Source organism: Limanda limanda, chromosome 4, assembly GCF_963576545.1.
Source record: "Limanda limanda chromosome 4, fLimLim1.1, whole genome shotgun sequence".
In the NCBI taxonomy this organism is placed as follows: Eukaryota; Metazoa; Chordata; class Actinopteri; order Pleuronectiformes; family Pleuronectidae; genus Limanda; species Limanda limanda.
This window is the reverse complement of record NC_083639.1, coordinates 10229124-10247497: the sequence shown is the minus strand read 5'-3', so window position 1 is coordinate 10247497 and position 18374 is coordinate 10229124. Positions and strand designations below refer to the sequence as shown.

The window sequence follows — 18374 nt, the reverse complement described above, 5'->3', positions numbered from 1 at the left end:
ACTTGTGCTGTCATGTCTAGGACGCATTAGACTGTTCAAATGTTTGAATTGATAACAAAGTGGACATTTCTCTGTTGACCTGCTAATCATATTATATTCAGTTGGGTAATGAGGGTAATAGCATTGCAGTCACAGAGATCTAGTCTATTCTGCATGTGTACGAGAATATTTAAGAACTTGTCTATTACTTAATGGACTGATACCAATCACCAATAGTGTTTGTTCAGTGTGAACACTGCAACTTATGTCAACACAGTTACACCACAGCTTATGGGAAGCATTTACATTTCTGAAATAAATAGAAACAAAGCTACAGCAGAACTTTGCAGTTCTCTTCTCAGCGCTCCTCAGTTACCAGTTAAAGCTTCTTTTTGACACAGTTTTAGTTATTCACACATGGTTTACTTGTATAACAAATAATTCCACATGGGACCTGGATATAAATAATGTTTATTGAAGGATTTGCTTTCAGTGGAAGTATCATCAGCTCCTTTTATAGCAAATAAACGCCCTTTATAAATCATTGTTATGAATTCATAAAATCACAAAGATTATAGGATGAGAAATTCTATCAGAGTAGATACTTACCATTTGAATTTACACTGAGGCATATGAGGGGGCGGCGGTGGATCAGCGGGTCGTCCACTGACCAGAAGGTTGATAGTTTGATTCCCTGCTACAGATCATTTATCATACAGGCTTTCCTTTGTAGATGCTGCACAATGATGCAGGTCAGAGGATCTTAACTGGAGCTGATGATGACCTTGATTTCATGACTCCAGACCTCTGCTGGAGGTCATAGTTGTGGTACATCAGCTGAGGAGACGTCCTGTATGAGAGATGGAGGCTGAACCACTGAGATCATAAGGTACAAATATGAAAAAAAATTCTACACATTTGTTTACACACATTTGTTTTTTTTCTCAGACATAAACACTGGAACTAGTGAGTCTTGGATTGTGCTGCTGTTTTCTCCCTCCGGGATAATACCAGTGGTGGGAAGTAACGAAGTAGAAATACTTTGTTACTGTACTTCAGTAGATTTTTCACATATCTGTACTTTACTTGAGTACTTCTTTTCCTGACGACTTTTTACTTTTACTCGTTACATTTGAATATATCTGTTCTTTCTACTTCTTACATTCTCAAACTGGCTCGTTACTTGAGCAGCGGAGGTTGGCGCAGCTCTCTCTCTCACTCTCTCTCATCTAGGGTTACAAATTTGTAAAATTATACATTATATTCATATTGTTATAATTTTTCAGTCAGTTCAGTCAGAGAAACATTTTGGGTTGTTTTGTGTCTGTATAGACCTACTATAAAAAGCACTTTGCATTTTTAATTTTGGTACTTTTGCTACATTTCAACACCAGATACTTTTGATACTTAAGTACTTTTAATATGAGCTACTCTAATACTTTAACTCAAGTCATTTTCTGACGGGTGACTTCTACTTTTACCAAAGTCACTTTCAGGTAAGATATCTGTACTTTTACTCAAGTATGGCTTTAAAGTACTTTATACACCACTGGATAATACCATCTCAGAGAGACGGTGCTGTAGTACACGAGTGACGCCACTAGTTGGCGCATAGACCACATTTCGCCAGCGGAAGCTACACCAACGAAGAAGTGAGTGAGGCTAACACAACAGTAGCCTGGAGATTAAGGTGGAGAAGAAATCATAACTATGGACAAAAAGAAGAAAGCGTTCAACGTGACGGCTTCTTCGGTGAGTTTCCTACAGTTACAATTAAAATGTCGGACTCTGTTTGGCTGTGTGACGTTTAACTATATCAAAGCTAACGTTAGCTACCCGGCTAAACCATTAGCAGAGTTGTGTCAAAACAGTTCCAGGTTGTTTTCTGCCTATAATCGCTGATGTTGTGTTTCCTACAGTTAGTGGACCTGAAAGCTGAGCTGTACAGGAAGCAGGAACAATTCAAACATGACAAGCTCGGGCAGGACCATGCTGGAGCTGGATCGAAATCTAAATCCAACGTGAAGGTACAGTGTGTGTGTTATATCTGACCTTTCACTCGTTTAATCTCAGACAGAAAACAGTACCGTAATCAGCACATATTGTCCTGATCCTCCTGTGTAGAAACCGAATGTCTGGAGCAAACCCAACCCGGGTGTGTCCGCTCGGGCTGAGAAAGATGCAGAGCAGCTGGACGAGGAGCAGAAAACTCTGGACACATCGAGGTGAGTTCAACACATTAACAGAGGATTTACTGCCATGACACTGGAATGAATAAAACGTCTCACTCCTCATCCCTGCTCTCGCTACAGGCGCAAGTTGGAGGAGAAGGCCAAACTCTACGAGCAGATGACAAAAGGAGACTTTCCAGGTCGGCAAAGTTTAAATCAAACTCTCCCGATATTCGGTTGCGTTACAAAATGTGCCCTTGTGCCATGCTTAACTTTCTGTGTCATATCATCTCAGATGAAGAAACAGAGGGTCTGTTCCTGGTTGATTTCACGCAGAAGATTATTGACCAAAAGAGAGAAACATTCGCACAGATGAACAGGGAGAGAGATGAAGAGGAAGACAACACCACACCTATACCTGCTCCTGAAAACCCAGATGAGGAATGGTAATGTCTTAATCTTTATGGGTTTGCATTTGGAAATGTGTAGTTTGTTTTCATGTTGCTTCAAGTAATAAACATCAATCTTATTAGCAAAATCTCTACTACAAATCCTTCTCAAAGTGTCAACAGCCTAAATAATAGTTATTAAACTGTATTCATCAGGAAAGCATAAGTCTGGCTGCATGTTAGCACACTGTTTTTCTAATGTGTTGATTTTCTGAAGGGTGGACTTTGAGGATGCTTGGGGCCGATCTCGAAGATGCATGAAGAAAGACCTGCCCGATTTTAACAAAATGGACCATGACCGTAAAGGAAAAGGGTAAATTAAGAATTCCACAAATGAGTAACACTTTTAAGTTACAGGCAAACTTTTATAAACATAGAAGACTAGATCGTTGTCATGTTGACCATTGCAATTCTTAGCGGGTATAATTATTCCACGTAGGACATCCTCATCTGAGAAGACTTTACTCTCAGAGGACATGCGTCGAGAGCTGCAGAGGCAGGAGTGGGAGAGGGAGGAAGAGGAGGCTATGAAGAGGCCTGTTGGACCAATCCACTACGAGGATATCCGAGCACAAGGTTTCTATCAAAACATTTTCAGAATCTTTCTACTTTTAGTTGAAATTACGTTTTTTTTGCTGTTATAAAAAAAAAGTATATAAAAATTCTGTGTGTTTGTTCATCTCAGAGGCTCGAGAGCTTGGTGTTGGATACTTTGCGTTTTCTCAGGATAGAGAGCATCGCAGAAAGCAGAGAGATACTCTGGACATGCTCAGAGACCAGGTGAGCTCCTGATCTCCTGACACATACCGGGTTCTATAGTGTTGATCATGGTTTATATCACATGGCACAAGTCCACAAGTCCCATTCACTGGTGCTAGATAAATGGCAAAAAAGTTCAATGTGGCATGGTGCATGGTTCAAAGGTGTTGTATTTAGCCTTTCAATCAATCATGGGTGTGTTTAGCATTACCTGTACTAATCCAATCAAAGGCCCATCTCTCATCCCCCTATAAACTAGGTGTGCTTGCAAAAAATTGCTTCATCTATATCGTTTCTCTCTTGCATCTGTCCTGTTCTTTAGACAACAGAGCAGCGGAATAAAAGAGAACGACTGAAGGGGAAGAGGCAGGCCATCCTACAGGCCAGATTGGCCAAAGTAAGGCAGAGGAAGATGAAGAAGAACAAGCTTGATGGCACTGAAGAAGACGACGGAGACGAGGAGAAAGAAGGTAAGAATCCACCCTATGTGAGTCACCTTGTTTACTATATACTGATGATTTCATCAATGATATTAAAGCATTAGTGTAAATTCTTGTCCCCCAGCAGAGGAAGACGAAAGTAAATTGATGGGATCCCCGCCGCCACCAGAGGACTGTCCTGAGGTCAGTACTGTGAAGAGGGTGGACGTTGAGATCCAGGAAAGGAAGGACTCTAAACCAGGAGTTCCTCATGTCAGAGAATGGGACAGAGGCAAAGGTAACAGCGATTACATAGATGTGCATTTTTAAATTGCTGATCATCAGCTTACATCAGAATATGAGGGAGTATGTTGGAACCAGGGGTTGAATCAAGTGAGTGAGTGTCTTGCACCAGTAGGACTTTTACTTTTCAGATATTTAGACCGATGTAAAAGCGGTGAACTTAAAGTTTACCTTACTAAAACAGATAATATTAATAATGACTGATTTCCATTTTCTTCCTGTGTCCAAAATGACTAAGTCATTATATAACGATAACCATGTTTGATTTTAGGTATCTGAAGATGTTTTTACTCGCCTGTCTTTAACATCTGCACACGATCTAAATATTTGGTTCCTTAACAGCTGTTTTTGTCTGTTTTTTCTTGCAGAGTTTATGTTTAGCGAATGGAAAAGCAAACGCCGGGATGAGCGAGAGTCAGACTTTGCTCCTCCCTCTGCATATGTCTCTGATCGGAAAATACATGCACCATGGAAGAATAAAACTCAGGAGACTAAATCCCAAATGTCCTTCAAGTGGTCAACGGGCCACGGAGAAATCTCTGAGAGTCAAGAAAAACCAAAACCTCGGCCTGAAACTGCTGCTTCTCAACCTCAACAAAATGATCCCCCTACTTCACCACCACGGACCACAGCACAGCCACCACCCTCACAGCTCCCTGTTGTTTCAGCCCCTGTGTCTGCTCCTCTTTTCAATCCCCAGTATGCTCCTCCTCCTCCATTTTATCCTCCATTTCCTCCTACTCATCCTGCCCAGTTTGCCGGTCCACCTCACTTACCTCCTCACTACCCCTCCCAGTATCCACCCCAGTATCCACCCCAGTTTCCTCCCCAATTTCCACCCCAGTATGTCCCCCAGTATCCGCCTCAGCCTCAGAGCCAGGCTCAGCAGCCCCCCGTGCCCTCACAGCACAGCCAGGCTGAGCCGCCTCCTCCGGGGCTCTCTTCTGAGAGTCTGGATGACATGTTGTCTTTCTACAGGAACACTATGTGACCTGACGTTTGCTGTGTAGTTGATTCGTATAAGGATTTGTAAATAATACTGCTGTTTAGTTTTGGCCTTTTTCTTATTCTTGTCAAAAGAATATTGCAGCCTAGTGTCACACTGTCGGATGCTAGAGGATGATGCTAGACATCAACCTGCACAAAGGTCCTGAGGCAACCAGAGGAGTGAGACAATAACAACTTTATCATATTAACTGCTGTGACCAAGTATGGCAATATAAATACAGAAATCTACAGAGATCTCTCAGTGAATCGGCAAACCATGATGATACGATAAACAGAATATCCGTTGTATATCAAGCTTATTATAGATATTTTTAATTGAATCAATTTTGTTATCGTATGTAGAGTTCAATTTCATTCACTGGAATCCTTGAAACAAACAACATTGTTTAGCCCTGTGATGACGGGTCAGTGTGAGACCATCTGGACACGCCAAATGTTCTTTGAAGATAATTGGTGAAGGCCACAAATTCCCTCAAATCGTTCAAACACCAGGTGTCAATTGAGAACTGTTCTGTTTGCACAACTGATTCTTGCATTTAATAAATAACAGGAATTTAAATTGCATTGTCTTTGTGTTTTTTTTGTCACTAAAAAATTCGGTGAATTTTAGATTTCGAAAGTTTAGGATTTACATAGAAAGCTTCATGAAGTTTTTGCATATAAGAGGGTATGAAATTGTGTGGTTAAAAGATGGAAGTTTATTGAAACCTTAGCACTGAGTTGCAGTATGGAAATGTCCACCAGATGACGCTGTACACCTTAATGGGGAGAAAACCTCTGACCGGTCAGACTGGTTGTGATCAACACTGATTATCTGAACTTGAAGAGGGAGGGAATAATTCTTGAGCTGCAGCTCGCAACCATTTTTATTATTGATGAACCTGCTGATTATTTCCTCCATGAAATAATTCATCTTTATTTCAGAAAATACAAAGTTGCACATCATAGTTCCAGGATGATCAGAGTCCAAGTTAATGGCTTTAGATGACTAAATTTGTTGCTACAGTTATTCTGAATCCAAACAATTTTCCCTTTATGGTCACAGTAGAGAGTAAAACAGCAGCTTCATAACTGAGAAGCTGGAGTGATGGATGTTTTGGCATTTTCTTGAAAGGGCTGATTAATTTAATACCAAAATACTTAAGTAAACTCATCAAGTAATTTATTGATTTTTCAACTTCCTGAAGTTTTACTCTTTTTTTTTTTTTTTTACAAATTCAAAACCTATGTTGCCCTATATTTCTCAAACTGTCTTTGTTTAGTCCTGACAGCTGTGAAAAGGCAGTTGTGTAGGTGTGAGTGCTTTAAGTTTCAGAAATGTATTTTTCTGTGAACTAGGTGCAAGGACACTGTTTTGCTCAAACTTAAGCCATTAGTATCCTGAAGTGAACCTCGACTGCTGCTCCCTGGTGTTCTGCATCGACCACCTCCTGCCTCTGTCCTGCAACACATCCCCAGTAAAAACAACTCATGATTCTCCCTATTTTCTCTGTGTGTATTGAGTCTCAAGTCAGTCTAACGTGAGACTGTCCTATCACGTTTAGTGAGTTCATGCAGGATATAGATACATTTGCTCTTGCCTGCAAGCCCCCAACCCTAACTTCACAGTTCAAATATGACCTCACCGTTCCTGAGCATCTGTTAAATGATCCCTGTGTAATATGGAGAGAGGACATGTAACTGTAAAAAGGCGTCTGGCTCTGACCTCTGGCTTCCGCTGCTCCACAGGAACCATGTGATTAAGCGGTAGTTTGATTCTATTACAAACTGGATCAACAATTTATCCACAGATCAGACATCAGATCACCTCATCACCCTTTTAATTATGTATTTGGCCTGAATTCCTGGCTCGTGTTCCCACCATCAGGCGGGAGAAGAGGTGGTTTGGCCCATTGTGTGTTCTGGGCATCTACTGTATGAAGAGGTTTTTCTCTTCCTGGTGTTGTGTCGTGTTGACCCCACTGTGACTTTAAACGCTGTTTTTTCCCCTCTTTGTTCCTGCGGCCTTAAGTTAGACCAGTGCACTCAGAGTGGGAGAGACCAAAGTCAAATAGCTTCTGCACAAGGACCTCCACCACCTCTCTTGGAAAATGGGTGTGTACGTATTGAAGTACACTGCGTGTTTAAGCGGTTTAAGTGTTATGTAGTATGATATTTTCATTGCAGAAATGAATTTTCTGCCTGAGTGACTTTGCTGCCTGGGGAGATGAGATGATGATACAGTGACAGGAGCTCACACAGTGATAGTTTAAAGATGCTCTTAGATGAATACATAATGCAGCACAGACTGCAACCCTCATAACAATATAGAAAACCCCTGTTTAATGAATTTACCAGCAGAATAATTCAGCAGCCTGATTTTATTTATTTTATATCAGTCGATGGGTCAAGTATTTTGGTCCAGTCTGAAATATCTCGACTCCTGTTGGATGAAGTGGCGTAAAATTTCCTACAGATGCCCCATTTATATTTGTCCATTTGAACGCTATGTACTGTATCATGTCCCCACAGGAGAAGTTGTCCTAACTTCCATGATCCTCTAACTTTTCCCTTTTTTCATGATCCCGTGTAAATGTTTATTTGCTTGATACTTTAGTTTATGACCAAATATGGTAAAAGACCAAAAATAAGCAGAGGGGGACAGAGCTTTTGCAGTCAGGGTCCCGAGGCTCTGGAAGGATCTGCTCGAGGAATTCAGATCAGCTGACTCAGTAATTTCCTTTCTTCAGAGAGTCTTCAATTTTCTTTTAAATGTCTGTGGAACTTTAATAAATATTGTCTCTTAATTCTGCAGATTTTATGACGTTTTGTTTTTTATTGCTGCCTTGTGAAGCATTACTCTCAATTTTGAAAAGTGCTCTATAAACAAATAATATTATTATAAACCTACCCTCTAAACATTCAGCTTTTTAGCAATAATCTTACTGTGAACATGGGAGCATGCTGATGTTGGCAGCTTCTAGTATACAGCCTCACAGAGCTGCTGGTAGACACAAGTTGTGACTATATAGCATTTAGAGTGTTTTTTTGTATTTTGTGTTCGTTTATTACAGCACAAATAAATAACAGACTGGAGAAAAGTGTACATCCTCTCATTTTAATCTGATTTGCTGACTCACGGGTCTAATCCCGTATTAGTGACGGGAGGGGGTGTGGCTCATTGACAGGTACGTCCTCCTCTCAGGGATCCGCTCCACTGAGGAATGAGCTCTGAATCGAGTCGTGGCAGTTTAATCCTGCTGTGGTCAAGGAAACAGAAACCTCCTGTTTTCATAATAGAAAATAAAATAAATTACCTTCAGCACGTGGAAGCAGCTTCCGATCCAATGTAGTAGGATTTAGTTGAGGGTACTTCATGTAGGTGTTTATTGTTGATATTGCTCATAGTGCAAGCCATAAAGCTGCTGCAGCACAAGGGCCAATGGAGCTTTTATGAGTAAGGTTGAGTTGAATCCTTTAGACCTGACCTGGAAATCAATGTTGTCTTTATGTCACTGCAGGTCCCTGATCGGGGGGGGCAGCTATAGTGGAATGGAAGGCAAACATGAAATGGCGATGAGCCCATCTCGCCGTGGCAGAAAATAAATTCTGGATCTGCCCCACATCCTCTCTAAAATGTAATGGGTTCTTCCTCGGGTAATCTCCCACCCTTTAAAAAAGCCAACACCCACAACCAGATGAAAATCATAACCATCCTTGGCAGAAGTAACTATGGAAGAATTACCTGGATCATTTGAGATGCAACAATGAGGTTAATCACATTAAATACCTAAAGCTTGATTTACCTTCTTAAAATTCATTGCAATTTTAAGGACAAAGTGGTGTTTGTGGACTTTTTCAGTAACAAATGAATTGATGATTCTTTGACTTAAACGGAACGTTTAAGTCAACACTAATTCTCTTTCATGTTTAAAGTTAGTTTATAATTTGAATGCAACTCTCATGTATGTCTGTTAAATATAAAGCTATAAAGACAAGAAAGAGTTTGTTTGACTCTATACGAACAGAACGTGCCAAACAACATCTCTTGTTTGTTTGTCTGAACAAAACCCAAAGTCTAGAAAGCAAATTTCACCGTTTTATTGGGGGGTTATGTACCTGATTATTACCTCGCTCTGAGCAGTAACTTCCTGAAGTCTCTTTGCTCTGTACTGAAACATCCCACAGGTCTTACAGAGAATCTCCTCACAATTTACCCCTGGCTTTACTCCAGTGGGGCTCAGATGTGGTGCGAGCGAGCTCAGACAACACACTCATCTGTAAGAGGTTTTTAATCCTCGGTGCGGTTTTATGATGCGGAGCTTCAATGACCCAACAGGGGACTGAACTCACAGACTGGGAGCGAGAATCAAACTCGTAAATTGTCAAACCCAGGGTGGATGGTACGAGTACAAGTTCACTGAGCTGGATGAAGCCTTGAGATTGGAGGGTTTAGTCAACAGAAGACCAGTGCAATTTTAGACGGCAGCTATAGAGACAAAAAACTGCCTGAAGAGACAGCGTTTTAAACCTTTATGATCAGATTCTTCTTTAAATTACCGACATTAACATTAAAGCAACTGAAGGGTGTAAAGATAATAGGTCATTAGAGATAATAGGTCATTAAGACTCCATCAGTAAAATCTACCATATTGAGGCAACAGATAAATTTAGAAAACTAGAAGGGAAGGTTAGGATAATGAGAACTTGTGAAAACAGTGAATTTCTAATATAGACTTGAAGAGAGACTGCAGTTTTCATTTTAGGTCTAATGCTGGATTCACACTGGGAGACTTTGGGCTGTCCCAGATGAAAGATGATCAACGTGTGGCCATTTCTTTGGTTGCATGCTCCTGTGTTATAGTATTAAACATGGCCGTTGTCATAGTCTTGCTTGTGCAACTTCTCACAATGCGAGAAATCTAGGATGACCCTTTAGGTACAAGGAGAGAAGCCGCCGTCTTCCTCTTGTTTTACCTCTGGTCCTACTTTAACTGCTGTGATTTCTTCATGCTGCTTCTATTACTGCTATAAAAACTCATGCTGCTTCCACTACACTTTGTTAAAATGAGTAAAAGATGTCCCCTAAAAGCCTCACTAAATTAGAAGTGGTCATTTTAAACACTGAATTCATTAGGAAAGGTAAAGGTGAAAATAAATCTTAAATCTTAAGTCTTAAGTCAAACTTTCAGAGGTGAGAGCAGCGTCCATAGCGCAGACAATTACAACACAATATTGCCTCACACTGCTCAATGACAGCCCTGATCTGCTGCTGGAGGCTCCTTTAATGGTCCATCGGTGAATAGCGTCTGCTGCCCGGCGTGCAACGCCACCTCCACACTGTGAAACAATGTGCTTCAGATGGAGGCCTGGGTCCCTTCTTTCAGCATCATCCCACGGTGAGCTGTAATGAGCTGGCGTGTGCGTAACGAGAGCGAAAGCTGCCACAGCCGCTGAGCCACTCCTGCCACCCGGCCTTAATGCCGCCCCTGCTGCGTTTGTGTCAACCAGCCACATGTAAAACAGACTGGTGCAGGGAGTTGATGGCAGGCCTGCTGCACTGTGTCCCCCTGCAGCAGATGGATCAGAGGAAGAGGGACAAAGACCCCGTGGAGTCTCTAATGACAGCGTTTGGCTGCTGTTCAGACTCACTACGCTGGGATGTCTGAGTTTATGTTGTAAATAACACCTTTCCTCTCTGTTGACCACACATTGTTAGAACTGGGTGGAGGTTTCTATTGATATTTTTCAGTTGTAGTGCAGCTATAACACCTGGGTTTAGGTCCTGACCTAATACAGAATGTTACTTATTATTATTACTTATAACAATTATTACTTTTTTTTTTTTTTTTTCAAGAAAATGAGCAGACATCCTCCAATATCAAAGAATAAGACTGGATATATGCTTCAATTCTCATTGCTGATTAATTAAATTACAGACCAATATAAACAGATTTTATTAACTACTATTCTGTTTAGCTAAAGCCTGATTTACAGTATGAGTTATTCTTCTGCCTGTAGACCTTCACTGTGGTCCACCACCTATGGGAAACTTGTTGTTCTTTGTAGTGACTGACAATTGTTGAAGAAGTATTCTCATCCTTTTGTAAAAGATACATTATTATAATAACAATATAGCACAGCAGTAGAGAGTATACCTCCACCAAGGCCCAACAGTTCAATTCAATGAAACTGCACCAGGTTTCACACTCATATGTGTCACTTGCCACAGTCTGTGGTGTAGCCTTTCACATATCAGGAGATACCACCAGCACCGCTGCTGCTGCTGCACGGACACTGCGTCTCTTTGGGGACAAACCTTTTTTTTCGAACAAACGCACATTTTGTAGTGTTAGAGAAAGTGAGAAAAGATTCCTGAATCCACCCCTTGATCTGGATGTGCAAACCTTATTCTAAAGTGTTCAGTAGTTTTTGACAAAGAAACGCTGATAAAAAAATATAACCTCCTCTGCAGAGATAAAAATGCTACATTACAAGTAAATCTTCTACATTCAAAATCCTACAGGTAAATGTACTTGTATTATTACCAAAATGTACTTTCAGTGAAAGTACTCAGGGAATACAGAGTTTTTATATCCCATGTTTCATTTCATATGATTTGTTGAAAATATGAAATTAGCTTGAATAACATCAGCAGAAATGTACAAAGTTTGTAAATCATTTAAAGCTGGCAACGTTTTGAAGAACAAGGAAACAAGATTACAAATCTGTTTTATATCTGCTTCAACACCCAGCCCTGTGTATATGAAGGTGCACCGAATTGGTTTTAACACATCTCTCTTAATGCACAGATTGATTCAGAACAAGTGTGTTGGATTCATTATTTAAGTTGCTGGCCACATTTGTGAAAACAGTAAATGTGTAAGAGATGCAGAGACATGTTAAATGTTGCAAGTGTTCGCTTGGAGAGACGTTTGTCTCCTGGGCGGTGCATGTGTCGTCTGACAGCCGACCCCTGCACAGCGTTGGATAAAGATATTAGCTTGGCACTGTTGACACTGCATGCACACTTGTAATGGCCTCATAAATTCTGCGGGTGTGAAAGAGAGAAAGGGAGAGAAAAGGGAAGGAGCCGTGGACTCATTGGCAGTCAGCTCTCACTCTCTGCCTCCTCTAAACCAGCCAGTGTTCCTTCTTCTCCACCTGCAATTAACACATGCAGCAAATAGTCCTACAAGCAGCGTTTGACATTAAGGTTTATGCTCCACTTCAGAGTTCTGGCGTTGCTTCATATTAGAGTTTTACGAATCCAGTAAAGGATTCACATAAAGATCGAAGCTTTCACTCGGCCAATGTTGATTTTAATATTTTCCTTTACATTTTTAATCTTATAGTTATAAAAAATACATGTACATGTTTTAATTTAATATTATGGAGATTTTATGCCGAAGGAGGCAAATCAACCAGAGTACGCCTATATGTGTGACCCCATCCTTAGTTGTATAACGGTGGAATTACAATCTGCAGAACAAGGTGGCGAGTGACATACGACACATTATCCACCATGTTGCAAATCTACAGCTCATGCAGCTCAAGTCTTGTGTTGCATTTTAGCCATCGCTATCTTGCTTTAAAACCAGAAGTAACCAATGACCGAATAAGGCAAGGCCAAAGTGATTGTAAGTATATTTGTTTTTAATGTATTGGTGTAAATATCATTATAAAAAATAGTTTGAATGTCTTGTAAACTAGCAGATTAAATCATGTGTTGTTATAACATTATTTTACGACTGTATCTGATGATCGTTCCCTCTCACAGAATTATAAAATAATGAATATAATTTCAAAGTGATATGGGCTGCGGGTTGCGGGGCTACATGTTGCCCTCGGGCAATGTGCATATAATATTTGTATGTGTGTGTGGGTAGGTGGCTGTGGCAAGTGTGTGTCGAGGGCCTGAGGTCACGATAATGACTGACAGCTTGAGAACACTGCATGCCCACTCCACCTGCAACCTACATTGATCGGTTCTAGCTGTCGATCCCACAGTACGCCCCAATGAATACCACGCTTTATCATCCATTTACCTTTGAATGGGAGCATAAATTACAAAATTGGTCAACTCTTTTCAAGAAAAAAAAGTCTTCAAAAAAAAGTCCTTCAACAAATTGAAAACCTGAACCTCATCAATGAACTGTTGTTGTGAACGGCCTCTTCTCGTTCTGTTCCTGCTACTGCTTTTCATATTCATCAACACCTTCCTGGACTTGGTAGCTGCTCCTCTTAGGCTCTTGACCTTTTCAGCAGTTGTCTTTGGTTGGCCGCTCTATTGCCGTGGTCCCCGTGTTACCATCTCCACCTTCTGTGCAGCCTGTGCTCACTGCTCTGCTGCTGTTCTCTGTGTTACAGGAAACCGGTTGGATGACCTTCATGGTAAATGTCACCTCTTCCTGTTACAACTTTACATTGAGCTCTCGCCCTACAATTCTCTCTGCAGCAGCCTTGATGTTTTCTTCACGCCACGTGAGTATGGCGGCGGGCTCCTCTAGTGCTTTCTCTTCAGTTCTAAAAAAATGTGTCAGATCCCTTTATGTCTCCTCTTCAGATCAAGCAACTGAGACTCCTTCAGCTGGGCTTTCAGACGAGTTCATCTCTAATTCTTCTCCTCCCTGTGCTTTGGATCAAGCTAATTCTGAACTATCCAGTGTCTCCAACTGTGTTTTCAGATGATAGACCCCAGGAGTGTGGTCCTCCAGCTCGGGGAACTATGTAGCTCAGGTTTAGTCAAGGCTGTGGGTTGAAGTAGTGTCCAACTCCCTAAAGAGCTTATGTTTTCATTGTCGCTTGTTTGTCTGTCTGTCTGTAGGATTACTCAAACTGATTTCTATGAAATTTTGTGGCGGGTTGGGGCCTGACCGTATCAAATTGAGAAGCCGATACAGATAAACAGGCAGATCCTTCTGTGTTGACTTTGATTTCAAGTCTGTATAACGTCCAATATCCAACAGCACATTTATGTCCAGAATTCATCAGGTCAGTCATCAGCAACAAAATGCCTCTTTAATAAAAAAAGGTTTCTTAGTTAATAAAATAATCCTATTGATTATCTAATTTATAAATGTGGCATGTTTCGAGATCTAAAGGATTCATTCCAGAGAGTCACTTTAAAACTAAGGCATCTCTCCTCTCTATTAAGTTCTAGCTTTCTGTTTCTACCTTGGTTTTCCAAAAAATACTTTTGATGTATTTCTGTCTTACAGCCTACAGAGTACTGTTCTCACAACATGACCCAATAAAGTCTAAATCGTATGTGGGAGACTTCTGGGAGCAGCAGTTGAATAATAAGTAAGATCTTAAAATTGTCAGATCAGGTCAATGAGGTGAGTTTGATGGTCGGACGTGACAGTCGCTGTCTTTGCCTTAATAAGATGCGGCAAATGGAGGAAGTATTGTTTCTTGGCAGCGGAGGCAATGTCACTCTCGCTTGCTCCGGCATCACATGGGCAGTATTGATTGTTAGATCCAGGGTCCGTTAAGGGGCTAGTTGCATCTCAATGTGTCCTTCAGCAGATGATTAATGACGCCACTAAAAAAACGGACTCTATCCCAGCTGCATTTCTCTTCATTATTAATGAAACTTAAAAGACAGTTTGCCAAACTAAAGGAAGCATCGTGGTTTAAACACAACAGTTTGTCCACAGACATTAATATAAACCACTAACGAAACGATCAGGGGGAACGTGGAGTATTTGATCTACTTCCTGTCAACTAACAGGCTTCAAGGATTATATACACATTTATAAGTAAAATAAATCTCTCTGATTAGTCAAGAAAACAGATTTAGCCCACATCAGCCTCTGGTGCCATCTCATTTAAACTTTGCATTGGTTCCACTCTCGAGTGCAATCTAAATATATTTCAATGTGCAATTCTTTTTTTTACATTTTACATATTCTGTTTACATTATATATATATATGTTAGTTTTTATATTTCTTACGCTTATATTTCACATTTTCTTATCTATAGCTTTTTTACTGATGGTTCTTATTTTCACTATTCCCTTGCTGCACAGCCCATTTCCCAGTTGAGGGACTAAAAAAGGATTATCTTATTTTATCTTCAAATTAAATGTTTTTATCTCGTGAAGTGATTGAATATGTGACAATGTCATATCAAATCCTTTTGTCATATATTAGCATCAGGATTGCTGAACAAGGAATCCCAGTGACTGTATGTCCATCACCCAGACATCGCTGTATTGTCAGGTAAATATAAATACACACACAGTGGCACATTATTGAATACACACATTAAGACTCATGACAGAGGGTTAGTCCAGGTTAATCCGGTGTGGCGTGTGATCAGGATTCACATAAATATGCTCATGAGACTTATTGTTTCATGGCAAGAACCTGATGGACGTATTGTTAATTTCAAGGTTAATAGCTGTCACTACTCTATAGTGATAAATTAGCTAAAAGTAAAAAGCCAATGAATAAATCTGACCTTTAATGAGCATCATACTATTGAGTTCCTCAGCAGAGACCAATAATAAACCAGTTTACTTGTATTGAATGCACTGGTAAGTCTGTAAGCTTGACTGGTAATATATGAAAGATAATAAAATATAATATAATATATTATATAATCGTATTCGCTTAAAGAAATTCGGTACTATACAAATGTTTGTGAGCCTGTAGTGTGTTGTTTATTGTAGTGAATTAACTGTTATTGGTTCCTATCAATGTAAATAATGTTGTGATTTAAAATATCTGGACAAAAAAAATATCATTAACCACAAGTGCTTTATGAAGATAGATTTGACAATAGAGGATATTTCTGAGTCATAAATTTTGTTTTTCTTTACAGTTTTCCTTGGTAAACCTATTCCCATTGTCAACGTGTCACAGAGTTCTCACACAAGAACAAAAACAACCCTCCAGCTGTGTTTTCTTCCTCGTCACGTTGTGAAGCGGAGCTAAAATTAGGCCGCCATGACACCAGAGTTTGTTCCTACGTCCCGTTGGTTCACAAACTCGAAACTTTACAGGATTCAGAGTTTTGCCAAAGTCAACTCAGGGTAACAATACTTTCCAAGGACACACAAATATGCATCTGTTTATTTTTCTGTAGAAGTGTTTGTCAGTGGATGTCCGTAAAAATAAAATGTAGAAAGGGTTGTTAACTAATATCCTCTCCATTCCTTTTTGTTATTTTATTCTTATTTTATAAAATGTGTCTAAGGGTCATTAAGCTTTCGGGTAAACATAATTTGAATATGGACAATCAATAAATGAATAGACTTACAAGTCAACAGTTTTATTGGTGCCAACAGTGGCATTTTTTCCAGAACCATACCAACCTGCAATGTTCACAAAACAAAGGACTGTGGGGCCCATGTTGAAAATAAATGGAATTATCCTTTAATTTCGGTGCCTACGCCCTCCCTGCTCCAGTTTCGCTGAAAGACTTGAAAACAGGAAGGAGTATATCAAGATGGAGTTCCTTTTCAAGCCCCAGTCTTATTGTTTCACCTCAGAGCAGGAGAGAGGAGGAGACGCACTGTTTCCTTGCCTGACGCAAAGAGGAGACGCGCAGACAGAGATGAACCTCCGAGTTCACACTGCACGTAATTGTTTTTCTAATCTAAAAGCATACAGGGATTGTTCAATACTGTTTGTGTACACAGCCCATACATCATGGCTGCACGCATCTGACCTGGATCTCTTATACACCAAACAACCTGAGGGCTCCACATAAGGAAAAGGGCGATTTATCCATTGTATTGTATGTGTATGTGTTGAACACCAACACATACACACATTCGTTTTGATTTGAAGAGGGACACAAACCTTTGCATTGCAGCTTGAAAGAATCTGCACACATGTAAGTCTACAGATCCCTTCAAAAGAGACCAAAACCAACGACTAACTGATCCTATAACATATTCTTTGTTAGTATCCATAGCCAGAACACTCTGGCCTATTCCTCTGTGCCACAGAGCTCCATTGTTGCCCATAAACTATGAAATACACACTGCACAGTGTGGCATCCTCCTTCATCACTGGAAACATTGGCACCCGAACCAATTGTGTTTTTATCATGGACCCAAATTACAGCATTTCACCTGTTTATTTAACTTTTATGTTCTTTATTTAACTTTTATGTCTTGTATATATATTTGTTTTATATACAGTTATTTCTTTCTTACGTGAAGTACTTATTGTGTTTTTATGCTTTATGTTAAATGTATGCACCTTTTTACCAAAGAAAATTCCAGGTAGGTGTAAACCTACTTGGCAATAAATCCTTTCGGATTCTGATTCTGATTTAATACAAAATGCAGTGGCCTGGTTTTTGTCTAGTGACAAGTAAAAACTAACACTCAAGATACAAACAAAAGTACAGTAGACAGCAAGAAAATTACCTACATTTTTTTTCTATTGTATGCAGGGTGTGAGGGATCCTTTGGTTATTTCTCGGCCCACTCCCTAGTTCTTATGAAGTACGAGTCCTGAAGGGAGGGCAGGGACGGCAGGGTCGGCAGGGAGGTCCCAATGACCCAGACAACAAGTCGTAAAGCTTTGTGAGACAAACCAACATTGTTCTGGTCTTCACATGGGATTTGTCAACATATTTGTTTTGAGCAGCCTTGTGCTTTATCCATTATATTGTGTGTGGGAGAATGAGGAGACACCAGACACACACACACAGCATGGTTTCATAGCGGCCATGTTTGTTATATATCTTTATTCTCATGCTGTGGATCACCCTCATCCTCCCATTGAATCAATAAGAAAATTCAACAATTGTGTGTTCAACTCCGCGTTCGAGTTGGAATAATGTGTGTAAGATTTTCTTTTGCAGCTGTGGATGGATTTTCAACCTTCAACTAAGAAGTAAAAAAGAGACTTTCATCAACCTGTTGTACAGCCTCAACAGAAGAAGACTGAACATGGTTCTTCAGTTTTCCAGAGAGAGCCTGTTTAGTGTAGTGAGCTGTTTAACAATGATAAGCTCCAATAAAAACACTTTATATTGTACTATGCTAGGAGGATGACATCACATCATATTCTTGTGTCATGGCCTGTGAGGTCAGTCCATGGATGGCACCAAATAAAAACTAGATGTGTGTTGGCTGTGGCGTCAAAGCAGCCAGGATTCAACTTTTTTTATTCTCACTTCTGTATAACGAGCCTCCACAGAGCCACTCCCCATTTTTATGCTGCTGTTTGTAGATGTGATACATAGCAGAGACATTTTTTACTGAAATAAATCTTATCCCAGCTGACCACAATTCAAGAGTATAAATAGCCCTTCTTACTTCACTGCCTGTGAGTCACAG

At 40.2% G+C, this 18374-nt stretch overlaps 1 protein-coding gene across 2 annotated transcripts; it reads left to right on the top strand.

Annotated features, from left to right (window-relative positions):
• Window positions 1-1621: 1621 nt before the first annotated feature.
• ccdc174 (coiled-coil domain containing 174) lies at window positions 1622-5647 on the top strand. 2 transcript variants are annotated; one of them, XM_061069848.1, is made up of 11 exons: window positions 1622-1731; window positions 1899-2006; window positions 2104-2204; window positions 2292-2350; window positions 2446-2596; window positions 2817-2912; window positions 3039-3175; window positions 3285-3379; window positions 3681-3828; window positions 3926-4075; window positions 4449-5647. In XM_061069848.1, the coding sequence occupies exons 1-11, from the start codon at window positions 1690-1692 to the stop codon at window positions 5069-5071; spliced, it is 1710 nt and encodes a 569-aa protein (XP_060925831.1). In that variant the 5' UTR covers window positions 1622-1689; the 3' UTR covers window positions 5072-5647. The 2 variants fall into 2 exon arrangements, with proteins under 2 accessions (XP_060925831.1, XP_060925830.1); XM_061069847.1 differs by having other exon boundaries at window positions 3923-4075.
• The last annotated feature ends 12727 nt before the right edge of the window (window positions 5648-18374 follow it).